Source organism: Balaenoptera musculus, chromosome 10 (genome assembly GCF_009873245.2).
Source record: "Balaenoptera musculus isolate JJ_BM4_2016_0621 chromosome 10, mBalMus1.pri.v3, whole genome shotgun sequence".
Taxonomy (NCBI): Eukaryota; Metazoa; Chordata; class Mammalia; order Artiodactyla; family Balaenopteridae; genus Balaenoptera; species Balaenoptera musculus.
In genome coordinates this window covers 78284226-78303822 of record NC_045794.1, presented here as the reverse complement: position 1 = coordinate 78303822, position 19597 = coordinate 78284226, and the positions used below count along the sequence as shown (strand labels likewise).

Here is a 19597-nt window from a genome sequence, read left to right as displayed (position 1 = left end):
CACGTGTCACTAACAGGATATTTTTCCTCCCGGGCATGTGGTAGGATTGAAGTTAGGTAGGGCCAGTGCAGTGAATTCAGGAAGCCCAGGAGTCCCTTCTGGGGAAATCTTTAGGAACCAGTGGACGATTCACCAAGTTCCCTGCCCCTGCCATGGCCACCAACAGCATTCCTGATGGTAGGGGCTCCGTCACAGCCTGGGTCCCTCAGCCTACTAAGCAGCAGGCTTGTTAGCATGAGTGAGAGATAAGCCTTTCCCTTTTTTTAAGCCCCTGGGATTTTTTTTTTTTTTTTTTTAATGTCTGGGAGGACAATTTCTCTTGGCCATTGCTCTTTTTTTTTTTTTTTAATAATTATTTTATTTATTTATTTTTGGCTGTGTTGGGTCTTCGTTTCTGTGCGAGGGCTTTCTCCAGTTGCGGCGAGTGGGGGCCGCTCTTCATCGCGGTGCGCGGGCCTCTCGCTATCGCGGCCTTTCTTGTTGCGGAGCACAGGCTCCAGACGCGCAGGCTCGGTAGTTGTGGCTCACGGGCCTAGTTGCTCCGCGGCAGGTGGGATCTTCCCAGACCAGGGCTCGAACCCGTGTCCCCTGTATTGGCAGGCAGATTCTCAACCACTGCGCCACCAGGGAAGCCCCAAGCCCCTGGGATTTTGACGTCGATTGTTACCCCAGCAAAGCCTAGCACATCTGACTGGCACGCCAGAGGAACAGCGTTGATGCTACACCTAAAGTTAGATTTCAGCTGAAATGAGTAAGAGTACAGAATGTCAGCTGTGTTGGCTCGGACACTTAGGCCACAAAAACCTGCAAAAGCCTGTGGATCCTGAACCTGTAGCTCCTTTGTGGGCCTGTCTGTAACACTGCTCTCGTGTGTGCTCTGAAATACCTGTTGCCTGGGCAGTGACCACCGGTTTGAAGGACCTGACCCTTTCCTTATATGACCGAGCTCAAGCAGCTTTTCTTCAGGCAAAAGTTTACCATATCTGGCCTTGGGACTAAGCAGGTGGTTGTTATCTGGCCTCGGGACTAAGCAGCTGGTTATTATCTGTCCCCTGGTTCTGATCTCTCGGCCCCTGCACCTTCTGGCCACTCTGTGACCCCAGAGCCCCAGGCTCTCCTGCCTCAGTCCACACGCCCTCCCGGTGTCCACAGGAACCTGCATTCCCCTTTCCAGTTCTCTTGGTTTGGGTGGTGTGCCTCTGCTTGGCTATGCTGCCCTTTTTGTTCATGTCTCTCTGGAGCTTTAGGGGGCACACATGAAATGTCATGGGGGACAGCCCTCTCTTGAAGCTTGAGCCATGTGTTTGAGCAGCACTGGTAACGACCGAGATGTGCCTGGCATCCCAGTGAGGAAGGTGAGCTCCCGGGGGTAATGGTGCTGGAGGCTTGGGTTGGAGCAGAGATGATTCAGTGTCAGGTTTTGACATCAGTCCAGGGCTTAAAGCTTTTCCTTGCCTTTGTTCCAGAACATTGAGATGACGGTGGAAATGTTTCTGCTGCCAGAAGGGAAACATCATTAGGAATGGCTTTTCACTAGAATGCTGGTGGTCAGCTTTTCATGTAAGGTAATAATAGACAAGTAATTCAGAGAGAACTGAAGGAGGTTAGCAGTCATTTTTAAAGACAGCATCTTTTCTGCCAAAACGGTAATTCAACTTCCTTTTTTTATTTTATTTTATTATTTTTAAAATTTTTTGGCCATGCTGTAAAGCATCTTACTTCCCCGACCAGGGATGGAACCCGCTCCCCCTGCAGTGGAAGCGCGGAGTCTTAACCACTGGACCGCCAGGGAAGTCCAGCTTCCTTATTTTTAAAAAATTGGGGGCTTCCCTGGTGGCGCAGTGATTGAGAATCTGCCTGCCAATGCAGGGGACACGGGTTCGAGCCCTGGTCTGGGAGGATCCCACATGCCGCAGACCAGCTGGGCCCGTGAGCCACAACTACTGAGCCTGCGCGTCTGGAGCCTGTGCTCCGCAACAAGAGAGGCTGCGATAGTGAGAGGCCCGCGCACCGCAATGAAGAGTGGCCCCCGCCTGCCACAACTAGAGAAAGCCCTTGCACAGAAACGAAGACCCAACACAGCCATAAATAAAAATAAATAAATAAATAAAAAATAAATAAATTTTTTTAAAAAATTGGAAAATACAACAGCATAATAAAAAGAATGACTCCTTATAATCCCACAGTGCAAAGTTAGCCATTGTTAACAATTTGGAGCTTGTTTTTCTTTTAGTTTTTTCATACAGGTACATTTTTTAAATGAAATCGGGATGATAAACAATAGCAAACCTTTACTGAAACCATTTTCTGTGCCAGGAAGTCTTTAAGTACTTCATGCGCATTATCTCATTTACTTCTCACGACTCTTCAAAGAATCATTATCTCCATTTTACAGAACAAGAAACTGAAGCACAGAGAGGCTAAGTCATTTTTCCAAGGTCACACAGCTCATAAGAGTGGTGCCAAGATGGAAACCAAAGCAGTCTGTCTCCTGAGCCCAGGGTTTTGACTATCCTGTGGCACTGTCTCACAGTGAAGATAGCTTGGAGTACACTTCATGGCATTTTGCAGTGTTAGCTCTGAGTTGTCTGGTTCTATCTCCTCATTCTATAGATTAGGAAATCAAAGACCACACAGGTGATTAGATATACCCGAGGACATATAGCTGGTCGATGTCAGTGCCAAAACTGGAGCACGTGTCCCACGATCCACATGCTGATTGACTCTGGGCGATCTGTGGACCTTTGTCCTCCTCCCTGGGCCCCAGCTCTGAAGCAGCTGCGTTGTACTGGTGACCTCCGTGCCGAGTCCAGATGAAATGGAGGACGGGGGACTCCCACAGCTTTCTTCCAGCACGTACCTGAAATCCCAGTTTGAATTCAGGGAAATGTGTGGGCATCTAGTGATACACGTTAGCTGGCTCTTAATTGTCCTGCAGAACTAGGGCTGCAAAAGGCTGAAGCGTGCAGCCCAGCAATGGTTCCAGCTTTCCGCCCTCATCAGACATTTCTAACTGAGATTTGCCAACCAGCAGTAAGATTGATTGATTGAGCTTTAAACGCTGTTGCTTTCCTCCACCTGGACTCTCGGGGACATGCCAGGCATTGCTGTAACTTGAAAGTAAGCCAGAAGTCAGCCAGCCACCCGTGCGTAAACATTCCTGCGCACACGGCTGGCCCGGCCCAGCATCTGTGAGAGAACTGGGCCCTTGCCCTGAGATGCTGGGGCCGGGTGGCCAGCTGCCATGGGCTTGAGGATTAAAGGAAGAGGAACAGGTGATGCGGTGATGCCTTCTTGCTGTGTTTGGTAAGGTAAGATTTAAGAGCCTCTGTATCTTCAGAGGTGTGGTGGACTTCTTAATAGGGGCTATCAAGCAGGTGGGTTTTTTTTTTTGTTTTGTTTTGTTTTTAAACAGCCTAATCTGATCTTATCAGAGCTCCAGGAGGGCAGGAGCCCTCCTTATGACTCTCACAATGTGGAGCAAAAAAAGACTAGAGGAGTACATGATACATTAATCAAAACTAATGTATTCTGTTAGAAGTCAGGTTCGTGGTCACCTCTGGAGATGGGGGTGATGTTGTTATGACTGAAGGGGGCACAAGGGGAGCTTCTGTTCTTTTTTTTTTTAAACTGGGTCCTGGTTACACTAGTTTCACAGTTTGTGAAGATTTGAGTTTTATTCTTTTTAGATGTGCTTTTTTCTGCATGTAAATGAAACTTCAATTAAAGTTTAAGTCTTTATTTTTATTTGTGTATCATGTTGCTCATTGATACTCAAAAAAATCTGTTTAGTTGAATTGGGTTGAAATGATGTAGAACTTACTACCTAGGTATTAAGAAAACATCTTTACCTGGAATTGTCAGGTCTGTCTGGACTGAACTGCTATGGTCATTTTTTTATTCTCTTCAAATGTATCTTAAATGATTTCAGTGTAGATTCTCCTGGAATAAAGAATGATGTCGCTTTAGTTCAGCAAACATTTAATTGACAGCCTCCTGTGAATAAGGGACAATGCTAGCTCTACTAGCTGGGTGCAGTTGTGACACCACCTCTCCCCTGAAGGAGCAGATGAGCGATAAAAAGAGGGATAAAGTGCCACAAGAGCACCATGGGGGAATCACAGAAAGGACAGGCAGCTTTCTGGCGGGACTAGGAAAAGATTCATGGAAAAAGTAGCATTTGAAATGGATTGTAAAGAGTATGTTGGATTTTGGGACCTTCCAATGCAGGGGACGTGGGTTCGATCCCTGGTCGGGGAACTAAGATCCCACATGCCTTGGGGCAGCTAAGCCCGCGTGCCACAACTAGAGAGAAGCCCACGTGCCGCAACTAAGACCCGATGCAGCCGTAAATAGATAGATAGTATGTTGGAGTTTGGTAAACAGAAGTGGATGGATGGCTGGTATTGTGAATATCGTGCATATGAACTTTAGGTTGCGTGGCTCACTTAAGATGACTGGCATCCATCAGGTGCAAGGTGAGGCCTGAAAGGTAAGCTGCGGACTTAACAGCGACCAGGTTGTATTACATAATTTGGGAGGCACTAGGGAGCCAAAGAGATTTTCTGAGAAGAAGAGTAGCACAATCAGATTGGATATCTTCAGTGAAATCGAATTTCTAGCCTCGTGATTGTACCGTTACCGTTAATTACCCTGTCTGCCCCAGACAAACATTTCCTGGGCTTAGTGCATCCTTTGTGACTGTAATTTGAGCCCATTCCTGTTTGGGTCCACTGGTGAGCCATAGCTGCTTGGCTTCCATGAACTTCCTGTGGTCATCTCTCCAGGACTTGAAGATGATTATTATGTACCTTCTTTAGTCTCTACACCCGTCCTTCCCCCTTGACCAGGTGAAGTCACAATTCCTATATTCCTTTTTCTAGTCTTGTAGTGATTTGGCATTTATTTCCTTCCAGCCTTTCCTATGTGATGCTCTTCTGCCAGATAAAGTAACCAGGGTCTCTTATGGCAAAGCTGTGTGTGGGAAGAGAGGGGTCGAGAAATAACGCTAACAAACTTTTTTAAGTTGTGAAAGAGGCCTGACCCACCGACCTGGGATTGTATCCCACTGTACCATTGGGCTCCCCCCTTTCGGAAAAAGCCCTGGGTAGCCTTTTTCATATGGCAGAATGTTAATGCTCATTGTTGGAAATGGTCCACGTTTGAGCCTGAGTCACTTTGGCAGTATGAGGTCTGTTATTATCTTAGCGATTTTTTACTATGTCAGCCTCTTCTCTCCTTAAAAAAAGCTAATTTGAGCTGAATATTGTCCTGTCTCCCATTGTTTCTGTCAAGACTCTATATCAAGGCATTTTGCTAATCAAAGGGTTGTTAACTTGACAAATAAGATGCTTCAGTTTAGATCTTAAGTATTTTTGTTTAGAGATTGTGTTCAGACCCTATAAAGACCTGTTTTTAGTCCTCTGGGGACAAGAGTAGTAGAGTTTCCTGAGGTGGAAAAAGGACCAGCGTTAGGGTGACTTGGATTCAAATCCTAGCTCTTTAAGTCTCTGTTTCTACATGTTATATGGATGTAACACATTCTTTGCCTGCCATGGTGGTGAGGCTCAGACAGGGCAAACCCTGTGGACATTCAGTGCCTGGCACGCAGACCACATTTGCCTTTCCCATTCATTCATTCATTTATTCATTTATTAATTAATTATTGTCAGCAACAATACCTCACTCAACAATACCTCATGGAAATCCCTCCAAGTTTCCTAATATGGTTCTTTTTTTTTTTTTTTGAATTTTATTTATTTATTTATTTATTTATTTATTTATTTATTTTTAAAACAACAGCTCCTGTTTATTTTTTAATTTTAATTTTTTTTAATTTTTATTTATTTATTTTATTTATGGCTGTGTTGGATCTTCGTTTCTGTGCGAGGGCTTTCTCCAGTTGCGGCGAGCAGGGGCCACTCTTCATCGCGGTGCGCGGGCCTCTCACCGTCGCGGCCTCTCTTGTTGCGGAGCACAGGCTCCAGACGCGCAGGCTCAGAAATTGTGGCTCACGGGCCTAGTTGCTCCGCGGCATGTGGGATCCTCCCAGACCAGGGCTCCAACCCGTGTCCCCTGCATTGGCAGGCAGATTCTCAACCACTGCGCCACCAGGGAAGCCCTTATTTATTTTTTTATACAGCAGGTTCTTGTTAGTCATCAATTTTATACACATCAGTGTATACATGTCAATCCCAATCGCCCAATTCATCACACCACCATCCCCACCCGCCACCACTTTCCCCGCTTGGTGTCCATACGTTTGTCCTCTGCATCTGTGTCTCAATTTCTGCCCTGCAAACCAGTTCATCTGTACCATCTTTCTAGGTTCCACATATATGCGTTAATATACGATATTTGTTTTTCTCTTTCTGACTTAACTTCACTCTGTATGACAGTCTCTAGATCCATCCACGTCTCAACAAATGACCCAGTTTCGTTCCTTTTTATGGCTGAGTAATATTCCCTTGTGTATATGTACCATGTCTTCTTTATCCCTTCATCTGTCGATGGGCATTTAGGTTGCTTCCATGACCTGGCTATTGTAAATAGTGCTGCAGTGAACATTGGGGTGCATGCCTTTCCCTTTTGGAGCACAATGTAGCCACCCCCTTTGCCAGGGTGCTCAATGATGCTTTGCAATTCCTTTTTTTACAGGTGGCCCTTGAGTGAGAAAGCTATTTCACGTGGTCTTAATATTGTCACTGTTGTTGTTGTTGTTTCTAACATCTTTATTGGAGTATAATTACTTTACATGGTGTGTTAGTTTCTGCTGTACAACAAAGTGAATCAGCTATATGTGTACATATATCCCCATATCTCCTCCCTCTTGCATCTCCCTGCCACCTTCCCTATCTCACCCCTCTAGGTGGACACAAAGCACCTGAGCTGATCTCCCTGTGCTATGCGGCTGCTTCCCACTAGCTATCGGTTTTACATTTGGTAGTGTATATATGTCACTGCTACTACAAAGTACCTACTGGGACTTTGCTTCCTTGCTTGCGTCCTTCCTTCCTTCCTTCCTTCCCTCCCTCTCTCCCTCCTTTCCTTCCTTTTTTTTTTTTCCATTTTCCTGTTAAATGATTGAGTGCTGAATTGGGTGCATTTCCCACAATGGTGAAGTTCGCTGTGAATGGGGCATGGCAGGTATCCCAGTTACCTGGGCACTTTGGGAAACCAGAACAGACCTGATAACCTCATCTCATTATGTATTTTCTACCTTGGCAACCAAGAGTTACTATCTAATCAGGCAGAAAGTCAGATACCCTGGCAGAGGTGAATCTCATCGTTCGTATACACGGGTGCAGGAGGAGTTGGCTCGTTCTGCATTCAACGTGAGAGGATAGTAGGGAGTTTTTATCTTTCGAATACTTGCAGTTTGAAAATCTGGGGTGTAAAGTATGTCTGTTGTGTGTGCACAGACTCCATCACAGCGACTGTCTCTTCGACTTCCAGTCTCAAAGTGCTTATTCCCTGTCTCCTCCAGGTAGAACGTCATGACATGAATACACTAAGCCTTCCCCTGAACATCCGCCGAGGTGGGTCGGACACCAACCTCAACTTTGATGTACCAGATGGCATCCTGGACTTCCACAAGGTCAAACTCAGTGCGGACAGCCTGAAGCAGAAAATTCTAAAGGTCACAGAGCAGATAAGAATCGAGCAAACGTCCCGCGATGGGAATGTCGCAGAGTATCTGAAACTAGTCAACAGCGCGGACAAGCAGCAGGCTGGTCGCATCAAGCAGGTCTTTGAGAAGAAGAATCAGAAGTCGGCTCAATCCATTGCCCAGCTGCAGAAGAAGTTAGAGCAGTATCACAGAAAGCTCCGGGAGCTCGAGCAGAATGGGACCCCCAGGAGCTCAAAGGACATTGCCAAGGACAACCTGAAGGACATCCAGCCCTCTCTGAAGGATGCCCAGGCCAAGGCTCGCACCGCTCCCCACAGCCTGGAGAGCGGTAAGTCGGGCCTGCCGGGGGTGTCCCTCACCCCACCCGTGTTCGTCTTCAGCAAGTCCAGAGAGTTCGCCAACTTGATCCGGAATAAGTTTGGCAGTGCGGACAACATCGCTCACCTAAGAAACTCCTTGGAGGAGTTCCGGCCCGAGGCCAGCGCCAGGGCCTACGGGGGCAGCGCCACCATCGTGAACAAGCCCAAGTACGGCAGCGACGACGAGTGCTCGAGCGGCACGTCAGGCTCCGCCGACAGCAACGGGAACCAGTCGTTCGGGGCCGGGGGCACTGGCACGCTGGACAGCCAGGGCAAGCTCACGGCCATCCTGGAGGAGCTCAGGGAGATCAAGGACACCCAGGCGCAGCTGGCCGAGGACATCAAGGCGCTGAAGGCGCAGTTCAAGAGGGAGTATAGCTTCATCTCTCAGACCCTGCAAGAGGAGACATACAGGTATTTCCCGCTCTCCTCTTCACATTCTTTCAGAAGCACGAGTTACTACCTGCGGAGAGATTGCTCGAGAGTGATATGCTAGTGGTTGTATTTTCTGTAACTATGGATATAGGTCAAAAGGCACTTAGGAATCGATAGTTCTTTCCATACCTTGTGATTCTAAGTTTTGTAATTTGTGAATTGAAGCCTGACAGCTTAGAGAAAGACCTTACACATGTGGGTCAGTTAAAATATCACCAAAAAAAAAAAAAAAAAAAAATATCACCATATAGTCGATGACTGGTGTATATTGAGCTCCTGATTCAGTAGGCTGCTGTTATGAGGTCTCGGTACACTAATTCGTAGATCTGTATTTGATTTCCCTACGTAATAACTGTCAAGTAAAAAATGAATGCATTGTCCAGCTAGGTAGCTTTTATTTGGGACATAAATCTTGAAGTCTTTATATAGTGTATTTTTTTATGATGTTGTATTTTGCTCAGTAAACTTTTCACCCTAAATGAAGAGCTTTCAAAAGGAATCTTAAGATTATAAGTATAATCAGTAATAAACTCAAATCTTGTGGATTATATTAGCTAATTTTTAAAGTCCAGTGTTGTGTAGGCTGGCTTTTAGGTGCCTCTAGCTTAAAAAGTGTGTATGCCCAAGTATGAGGTGATTTTCCACCATTTTCCCAATAAAAATATCCCCCCCACACAAGTTTTTTTGTCAAATAAATGTTAACTTCTAAAAATGTAGATTAAAAAGTGAATGCCTATTACATATGGTTAAGAGTTAAAATTTAAATTTAGTTTACACGTTGTTTTTTATGTGATATATGATTTTATATATGTGTTAATTTAGAGATGTGGCTTTTTTCGGCTCTCATATTTTATGAAATGATTTTTTAAAAACTTTCCACTTACATCTTTGACTTTGGATTCTTTGCCACATGAGAACTGTTTCTGCATCACAGTTTTTCCAGATAATATTGACTTTAATTCCATTCAGATAGTTTGGGATACAGCACCCTTTGGATCCCTTTATTTCAAGTCACAAATATCCATTAGGACAGCTTTGGCTCTCATTTGTTATATAACATGTTTGTGATCTCCATGATTTGGTCACTCACTATATTACTTACTTTAAGAGATCTTTATTTTTTGTTTGTTTGTTTTTATTTTACATTGGAGTATAGTTGACTTACAATGTTGTGTTAGTTTCAGGTGTACAGCAAAGTGATTGAGTTATACATATATGTATTCTTTTTCAGCTTCTTTTCCCATATAGGTTATTGAGCATTGAGTAGAGTTCCCTGTGCCATATAGTAGGTCCTTGTTGATTATCTATTTTATATATAGTAGTGTGTAGACGTTAATCCCAAACTCCTAATTTATCCCTCCCTGCCACCTTTCCCCTTTGGTAATCATCAGTTTGTTTTCTAAGTCTGTGAGTCTGTTTCTGTTTTATAAATAAGTTCATTTGTGTCATTTTTTTTTAGATTCCACATATAAGTGATATCATATGATATTTGTCTTTCTCTGTCTGACTTATTACTTCACTTAGTATGATAATCTCTAGGTCCATCCATGTTGCTGCAAATGTCATTATTTCATCCTTTTTTATGGCTGAGTAATATTCCTTTGTATATATGTACCATGTCTTCTTTATCCATTCATCTGTCAAGAGATTTTTAAAAGGCTTGCTTACAAAACACCAACATTGGGCACCTGTGAAGTCCTACCTGAGAAAAATCATTAAATCTGTATTAAAGTGTTTTTTTAAATGATTATATCAGGTGACTATATAATCGTCTAAAACTGGCGTTGATCGAAGTCATCCAGGCTAATGCATCTTCCTCAAATAGTGCTTCCTGTTTCCAAATAAATATTACACGGTTTCAAATATAATACAAAATTCCCCTTCTCTGAGGGGATTGGGCGGTGGGAATGGGAATCTTTGTGCTTCTGTTACTTTAGATTTGGGCTTTCAGAAGTGCCACCTGATAAGCCATCTTTAATTTGCAAGAAGCATGATTTTTTAATTGACACTTAAGTCCTAAGAGCTGAAACATGTATTCGGAATCACTGTGTGCACTGGGAAATAAGTGGAATTGGCTCCAGCATAGAAATCGGTCATTTCCTTACAACCTCTCTGGCGCAGGAGAGCTGTGGCCGTGAACCACTAGGCACTGTGGGGTCAGAAGAGGGAAAAGCACCAGGATGCCAGTGGGTCCTCGCCTTTAGCAGGATGACTGACAGCCCTGTCTCCTGACCAGCCCTGGTGAATGTGCCAATGATAAGGCCTGTCCTGTTGTCCCCACAGCCAGACAAGGTGTTGGTCTGACGTGGGTGGAAAAGCCAGGTTTGGTTTGCATGAACCCTCAGCGGTGCGGACAGAGTTAAGACTGCAGAGACCAGTCCTTTCTGGAGCTAGAGTTCAGTGTTTTCCAAAAGCATGTTCCCCACAGCTTGACTTACTTTTTTGGAAGCACAGTCTGCCTGGGGTTGAGAACAAGCCAAGGGGCACTGGTGACAGTGAGACACAAAGGATGTCATTTTCTAAGTGCTGTCAGAACACCTTTGAAATGTCACGTTCAGAATCACCTCCTCTCTTTGGAAAGGTACGAGCGACTGGAAGACCAGCTGCACGACCTCACGGACCTGCATCAGCACGAGACGGGCAACCTGAAGCAGGAGCTGGCCAGCATTGAGGAGAAGGTGGCCTACCAGGCCTACGAGCGGTCGCGGGACATCCAGGTGCCTTTGCTCTCCCCACCAGAGCTCACGTGGGCTCTTCCCAGCCTTTCATTCATTTAACAAACTAAGTGCATTACCCCCAAGCCCGAAAGGATTTCTGGCACGTGGAGCAAACATTTATTCTTCACCATATTAACCCCAGTAGCTCATGTTATAGACATTAAGCTATATTCTGTTTACTTTCTGCCTAACTTAGTTAGCAAATATTTATCATCTACCCCAAGCCTATCACTGATACTCTACTCTCCCCACCATCACCACAGTTTTTACAAATTTTAAAACATTAGACAAACCTTGCCTTCGACATGCTTGCCTAGGTGGAGGATCAGAAGTAACGCAACTGCCAATTGGCTCAAGACAGTGAGAACAAGGGCCAAGTCACGTGACGCAGACTCTGAAAGCCTCAGAAATTTAGGCGTGCAGTGCCCAGCAAGCTATGGACAAGTGGGGCGGGGGGGTCACTTAGTGGTCAGACACTGGACTTCAGTCCCAGCCATTTACCAGCTTCGTGGTCCTGAGCAAGCCTTAAGTCTATTTGCTCATCTCTAAAATAATAGCTTTCATATTTCTGGGAATTTCAAGCAGTTGAGTGCATACCGTGTGCCAAGCACTATCAAAGCACTTTACGTGTCTCATTTCCCCATCTATTCCTCACAACAGCCTTTTGAGGTAGTTTTTGTTATTCTCTTAATTTCTCAGATGTGGAGACCAAGGCACAGAGAGGTTAAGTGACTTGACCAAGGTCTTACAGATAATCCTTGAGTAATGAATGTGAATCAATGTCCTGGAGAAGGTGGGACTTGAAGAGGTGGGTGGGATCCTGATGGATGGAGGGAAGGGGTAACTGGATCAGTATAAACAAAGGCATGCTCCAGTATTAATGTGATACTAACGCTGTAGTGAAGCAACCCTGGGCTTCTTGAGCTCCTTTTGTTAGGGGTACTAGAGGGTCTCTTTGCCTCCCAGTTTTTATTCTGATATCATTGACATATAATTGTATTAGTTTAAGGTGTACAATATAATATTTGATATGTGTACATATTGCAAAATTATCACCACAATAAGTTTAGTTAACATTCATCACCTCACATAGTTACAAATTTGTTCTCTTATGATGAGAACTTTTAAGGCCTACTCCCTTAGCAAGTTTCAAATATACAATACAGTGTTGTTAACTATAGTGACCAAGCTGTACAGTACATCCCCTGGACTTACTCACCTTATCACTGGAAGTTTGTGCCTTTTGACCCCTTTCACCGATTTTACCTCCCTTCCCCTTTTAGATTCTGCCAGATAAGTGAGATCATGCAGTAGTTGTTTGTCTCTGTCTGACTCATTTCACTTAGCAAAATACCCTTCAGGTCCATCCATGTTGCTGCAAATGGAACTATTTCTTTCTTTCTCACGGCTGCATAGTATGCCTGTGTGTGTCTGTGTGTGTGCGTATGTGTACCTCATTTTCTTTGTTCGTCCATCAGTGGACGCTTGGGTTGTTTCCATGTCTTGGCTATTGTCAATAATGCTGTAATAAATATGAGGGTGTGGATTTCTCTTCTAGATACTGTTTTCATTTCCTTCAGGTATATACACAGAAGTGGGATTGCTGTGTCATATTGTAGTTCAATTTTTAATTTTTTGAGGAACCTCTATAGTGTTTTCCATAATGGCTGCAATGATCTACATTCCCATTGATCACCTTTTTAAAGAAAAAAACAAAAAAGTATACTCTTCCAGTCATGCTCAGCTTCAGTTTTACAAATTTTCTTTGTAGGCAGTGCTTATTTTCTCCAGCCCCACTTTACAAAGGGCTGGAACATAAGGAGAGATTTCTCCCACAGTGTGTAAGCCAGAGTTTTAGCTGCCCACGTTTTTTTCCACACTGTGTCTAGGGCTGAGCCTGTGCTAATCCCAGACGTCTACTTGGACAACTCTGGGAGCCACAGCATCAGACTTGTTTGCCTCTGAGGACCCTGGTGCAGAAGACACTTGGGGGATTTCTGCCCCTGCTCTGGGCTAGGAGACTTAACTTCACCGCTGACTGGTGTAAAAAATGGGAACCCATTTAAATGTGAAGTGTTGCCAGGTGAAGAGTGCAGTCTGTTTTATTAGAGCATTCTGTTTTAGAATATGTCTGGGCTGCCACTAGCTGATGTCTAAATATATGGTTTTCTTATTTAGGGGATTGTTTGGGTTTATATTATTATTCCTTTTTTAAAGAAACATACTTTAGAGATGGAGGGGTAAGATAAAGGGAGGGACTAAACAAAGAGAGCTTAAAAATTTAGAAGAGTTCATTTCAACATTTTCTAGTTTCACCTTGTAGCTCAGAAGTGGAAAGAGGATGTCTGCGTGAGTGACTGGAGGGTCTTTCTTGTTAGGTTAGTTGGAATCCTGGCTCTGCCCCTTACCGTGAACCTGCACACGTCAGCGCTGCGCCTCAGTTTCCTCATCTATAAAATGGAAATATTAATGAGCTCTACCTCAAAAGGCTGTCAGGAGGATTAAATGGGATAAGACATGTAAAGTACTTAAATCTTTACCTGACACATAATAAGCGGACAAAAATAAATGCTGGCCAATTTTTGTATTTATTATGTATGAGTGGCCATATTTCTTGGGGCTTTTGGCAATTGGACCTGCTCAGCTTCCTCTTTATTTCTTGTTTCTTTTGTTCTTATAGGCAGGGTTATACAAGATGATGGAGTAGTATAGATGAGGGTGACTGTTGGCCTATAGGGGTGCAAGGGTTTTGTTGTTGTTTTAAAACGCAAATGAGTTTTTGAACCCTGAATTCTCAATTAGAAGAGTTTAAAGATAATCCTGTCCTCTGTCCTTATCCCCAATAAGTTAAATACTGGGCCCGAGGAAGTACTAAAGATTGTGGGGCTGAATATCTCTTAGTGGGTGCTGTGACCAAAATTCCTTACGATTCACTGCTTGATTTTCTTGGATTTTCCTTTTGGTAAAAAAATTGACAGAAGTTCTAAGGCAATTCTAGGATCAGTCTATTTGTATATGTAATTCATCTACCCAGTCACAGATGAATGAATTTGCCTAAAATGTTAATCTTTTATCCTGTTCTATCACCTTTTCCATGCCATGCCTAAAATAGGGGACACCATGGGCCTAAGTATTTGAAAAGAATGCATGATATTGGGGGCACTTGCCTGTCGTTGTAGAAAGCCAGCACTTTTTAGAATGTGAGATCTGAAGAAGTTGTACCTTTTTTGTTGGTAGCCTGTGTAATGAAAGTTCCTATAGTAACAGAGAACCCTTGGCCCATAGAGAATGTTCAGCAGAAGGAAAGTAAATCAATTTTGGAGCCATTTTGCTTGTTTAAAACCTGAAAACATGACTGGATTTTAATTGAGCAAACATATATTGGTAAATGAGTTAGAAAATAGGCTTGTGAACTAAAAGGAGCTCCTTGTACCACCTCTACTTAGATCCTTTTCTCCCGAGAGGTGTAAGGTTTTTCTCTCTCAAGCCTCATATCCCATTACTGGCATCCAGTCTGGAGCATTCAGCCAGCACGTACCTCCTGCTGCGGATAACAGCGCGGTGCAGGTGTGGTCCCTTGGTTAGGGACGAGGGCCAGAGGGAGACTTGACATAGTCTGGTGGGTCCAGGAAGGCGTCCCTCAGGATGTGACCATCAGTGTGAGACATGAAAGATGGAGGGGAATGGTGTGTGGGGAGGCAAACCTTTTGGGCACAGCACACTGTGTGTGCAAAGGCCTGAATATGGTCCTTTTCAGAACTTCAAAAAGCCGGTATGGCCAGAACACAGTGAGGGGGGAGGGAGGGGGGAGGAGGCTTACCAGGTAAGCAAGGCAGGAGACAGTGGCTGGGCCTGGACCACGTTAAAGATTTAAAAGGTTCTACAAGAAGGAGTGACATCAGATACGCGTCTTTCAAAGATCACTTGGGCTGCTGTGTGGAAAGTGGATTCATGAGGTTGAAGACCAAGAGGGTGTGCAGAGAAATGGGTAGAAAGTTACTGCAGGTGGAGACCCTGATGACTTAGGTGGGGGGTTACTGTGGGAAGGGAGAGAGAAATGGACCAGTTAAGATAAATACCAGCTGTTGCATCGGAGGGGCTGGGTGCTGGATTAGATGAGAGGGGTGTCAAGGCATGCCTCTCACGTTTCTCACATGACAACTTGGTGCATTAGGTGCTGTTTTCTGAGAAGAGGAATTGGAAGGGAAACAGTTGATGGCAGGAGCGGGGAAGGTGCAGACATGAAACCACAACCGGCCATGGTGCATTTGAGGTGCCTTTAAGAAGCTCAAATGGAGATGTCCAGGACGCATGTAGACACATGAGTCAATCTCAAGAGAGACAGCTGGGCTGGAGATACTTGGAGTCGTCCGTGTCTAGTAATCAAAGCCTTGGCAAGAATGAGATCTAGGGAGAAGGCATAGCTTCAGATAGTGCCCTGGTAACGCAGCGTTCGAAGAGCAGCCATGAGAGCCCCACAGTCAGCCGGGCCCCATCCCTCCCTCCGTCCTCCACTGGTCTGTGACAGGTTCACGTGGAGTCTGGGCAGTGGAATAAGGACTAGCAGTTGGTGGGCCTTCCCTGGCGGTCCAGTGGTTAGGATGCTGCGCCTCCACTGCAGGGAGCCCTGAGTTCGATCCCTGGTCAGGGAACTGAGATCCCGCATGCCGTGTGGCACAGCCAAAAAGAAAAAAAACAAAAAAGGACTAGCAGTTGGAGATGTCACCTACCCCGTGACTGGAGTTAGTCGCCTGTCACAAAACGGAATCCCACCCCTCTTCTGGTTTGTCCCTGATGGTTCCACCAGATGCCAGTATTTTAGGCACTTTATTTTAAATACAGGTGGAGTCAAAAATACCTAACCGTAATTCCTCCTTCGTGGTATTTCACGGTTGTAGATACATGCGCGTCCTGTCTGTGAATAACAGGATAAAGTGAGCCTCGGGATTCTTGTCTTACTTCTCTGTCTGTCATCGCCGTCATCATCGTCATCATCATCGTCAGCGCGAAGCTGCACAGGCAGCAGCGCCCTGAGCTGGGTGGCCCTCGTGCGCGTCCCAGCTCGCGCTCACGTGTTGCCGGTGATCTCAGCAGCATTTGATCCGCGCTCTCCCTCTCGCCCACAGGAAGCCTTGGAGTCCTGCCAGACTCGCATTTCTAAGTTGGAGCTCCACCAGCAGGAGCAGCAAGCCCTGCAGTCAGACACCGTGAACGCCAAGGTCCTCCTGGGGAAATGCATCAACGTGGTCCTGGCCTTCATGACTGTCATCTTGGTGTGTGTGTCCACCATCGCCAAGTTCATCTCGCCCATGATGAAGAGCCGCTTCCACATTCTCGGCACCTTCTTCGCTGTGACTCTCCTGGCAATATTCTGTAAAAACTGGGACCATATCCTGTGTGCCATAGAAAGGATAATAATACCAAGATGAAGCGCTGGTTCCTGTCCTCACATTCTTTCAAGTTTTTATTTTGGAGAAAACTCTGTGCATACTCCCAGATTTTAAAATGAACGTTTGTGCCGACGGAAGATTACAAGGGCCGGGGCTGTGCGTTGTAAATAACTACAGTTCTCTTCACTCGGTAGCACTTGCCAGCTCGGTCCCTGTACGTGGTTACCATGAATCTGTTTCCATGCTCTCACCACGTTGCTCACTGCCTTAATCAGACCAGGTTTCCTGCCCACCTGCCCAGTCCAGCATGGTCAGCCTCTGGTTGTTGAGCACTTGGTGTAATTAGTGACCCAGAAGGGATTTTCAATCTCTCTCTCTTAAGTCTCTGTCAAAATTGAGCTGCACTCTTGCTGGTGGTTGTGTTTTCCCCGAGTCCTATAAGCAGCGAGGATGTGGCATGACTTGGGGAGGGGAAGAAGCATAGGCGTTGCCCACGTGAGCACGTGTGGCCCGTGGAAGCACAGTAAATCCCGTGTAATCCGTCCCACTGTTCACTGATGACCATAGGTCCCGTGTGTGCCCAGTGTCCACAGTGGTCAACTGTTTGTGACTCTCTATCACTTAGAAATCTTACAACACACCTGTTGATCCATCAAAAGTCTAACTTAAGTGTTCGGTTTCTCTTTAAATGGTAAGACATGAAGATTTATGAATGGGCCTTACCTTCTTACACCCAGGGAGCCGCACTCCTGATCTCACATTCACTGGCTATCTTACACACTGCCTTCAAGGCATGTAGAGATTCTTCCAAATACCTCTTCAAACTGTGTCTTTAACATTAAATTGGTGTCTGACAAGCACTACACTGGAGGTTTGTGTTTTGGCACATCTTCATTGTGATATGCCCCTCTGCGGATGTGATTCACTTTCTGTGATTCACTTTATTCGGTCTTTGAGGGATAGCAAAGCTTACTCAGTAAATGAAAAAGGATGCTCATGTTGCAGTTGTAGCTTATAAAGCTAAAGTGCCCTGAGGTAGGTACACTGGAAAAGGGGAAGAAAATATGACACGTGGTCTAACTGGGTGACAGCTAGATGAGTGGGTGCAGCTCACCTGGATGAAGATTGAGAGAGGGTCCTCGTCAGACCTTGAAAGACCAGCAAGAATAAAATAAATTAGATCCAGTGTCTGAGCCAAGGTTGCCATCTCTCTCTTAGGATAAGTTCTGAGGTAATACATGGAGTGGCCACACTTCCACTCCACGGAAAGTCAGCGTCTTTGGTCTGTTTGGGGGATGCCATTCACTATCTTGAACCCAGATAATATTTTCCTTTAAATCTGTTTCTCTGCGTATATAACAAAAAGGAAGCCCTAGAAGAATTTAATGGAAACTGTTGTTCAGCCCCTTCTCACACCAGCTGTTTTGTTATCTGAAGGCGTAAAGAGGCATGTTAGTGTACATTTTCTTCCAGAAAACATCAAATCGCCCGGATTTAAATTTTAAGTGTAATATTTTGCAAATAGCTGCTCTTAGGGAAATCTCCTGAAAAAAAATGTGACATAAGCCATGGTTTGAGGGAATGGGATAGTTAGGCGTTTGGTACAAGTCCAGTGTGGGTGAGGCTCATACAACTTAAGCTTGCTTTTTGTTTTTAAGTTTACAATTCAGTGGTTTTAATTAATTCACACTTAGGCAACTATCATTACTATCTAATTCCAGACTTGAGCTTTTTAAAACAATAAACATCATTTCACGAAATCTTTGGCTTAAAGTATCTTGCATTCAGGGAAGAGGGAATTACAGTCCCACCCCATCTCACGGCTGTGTCCCCTTTCACTGCCAGGCTCTCCCCTGGTCTCCCAAGTTGGCTGTAAATGCACTGTGGTCCATCCATTCCAGGGGACAGAAACAGGTTTCAGATCCAGGAAAGGGAGAGAGGAGCAATGTTGTGCTGCTTTTTCCTTTTCCGTTTTCATGGCCGGCGTTCCCTGTTGTCTGTGGGCGTCAGTCTCCATGTGGGCTGAGGGCCGGGTGTAACTTAGGCCCTTGAATCAAGATGGCTCCTGGATGGGCTCCTCTTGATTTCTGTGCACATTTCTGAGGCACTTTGGAGATGCCAGTGGGTAGGGTGGGTGTAGATGCCGCTGGGAGTTGAGAGAGAAAGAGTGCGATCCCTGGCCCTTCCCTCCAGGTAAGCATGGGCCTCCTCACGCCCCAACACTACGCTGCGTCGCTCGGCCAGACCTGTGGTCAGTGTGTCTCCTCCCCGGGGAGAGAGATGGAGAAGAAAACAGAAAGCAACACAATTCACTTCCTCCAGGCTGGAGCTATTAACAGAAGCTGCTTGAAACTGACTCTCTGCTGAAATACTGTAGGGTCTAAATCATCCTGCCTGATCATGAATTTTGTTTTTTTTAAAGAATTCATATTTCTGGTGATTCTCATTAGATTTCAGAAACCTTGTTTTCACTTGGATATGCTCAACCTACACAGCATGTTTATTTTAGAGTCTCATGGAAAGTTCATGAAGCTTTTTAATAAGACAGTATCCTCCAAGGAGACTTTCACTCTCCGCAGTTTATTATTTTCTTCTTAAAGAATAAACTTTCCCACTGCTGCTGCTTTTCACTCTAAGGAGATTAAATCAAATGTTATAAATATACAATGAAAATAGTGCTCTAGCTGTGACATACCCTGGAGTTGGGTATTCAATATACATTTAACGAATCCTCTTCCCCGCCTTTCGTTGGCGGTCAGCATCATGTGCATACCTAGAGATGAAAGCCAGCGGTGGGGTGGGTAAGCGCCGGCTCCCTCAGTGAACTTAGTGGTTGAAGATGCTGGACATTGGGTTCTAGCACTGGACTGTTTGGTGCATGTTATTTTCATGATCACCAGGATAATGATAGTTTGCTGAGGACAAAACAAAAACCTAAGAATACTCTTGTGGGTTTTGAATTGGTTATTCCAGCTTATACTGTGAGTATGATTGAGTCGGAACAAAACATTCCCCCCACTCATTTCCCCCCCCACCAAAAAAATTTAAACCCTTAATGTAGCAGTA

At 44.9% G+C, this 19597-nt stretch overlaps 1 protein-coding gene across 7 annotated transcripts in view; it reads left to right on the top strand.

The window, feature by feature from the left end:
- Window positions 1-19597, top strand: part of TMCC3 (transmembrane and coiled-coil domain family 3) — a 305666-nt gene that overhangs the window by 249298 nt on the left and 36771 nt on the right. For 5 of the 7 annotated variants that reach the window (XM_036864841.1, XM_036864839.1, XM_036864840.1 and 2 more), the window contains exons 2-4: window positions 7487-8403; window positions 11006-11141; window positions 16268-18077. In XM_036864841.1, coding sequence (XP_036720736.1) covers window positions 7487-8403; window positions 11006-11141; window positions 16268-16570 — 1356 coding nt within the window. In that variant the 3' untranslated portion in view covers window positions 16571-18077. Of the gene's footprint in view, window positions 1-3145; window positions 3312-7486; window positions 8404-11005; window positions 11142-16267; window positions 18078-19597 lie in introns of those variants that run through there. The other 2 variants (XM_036864842.1, XM_036864845.1) reach the window with 2 other exon arrangements.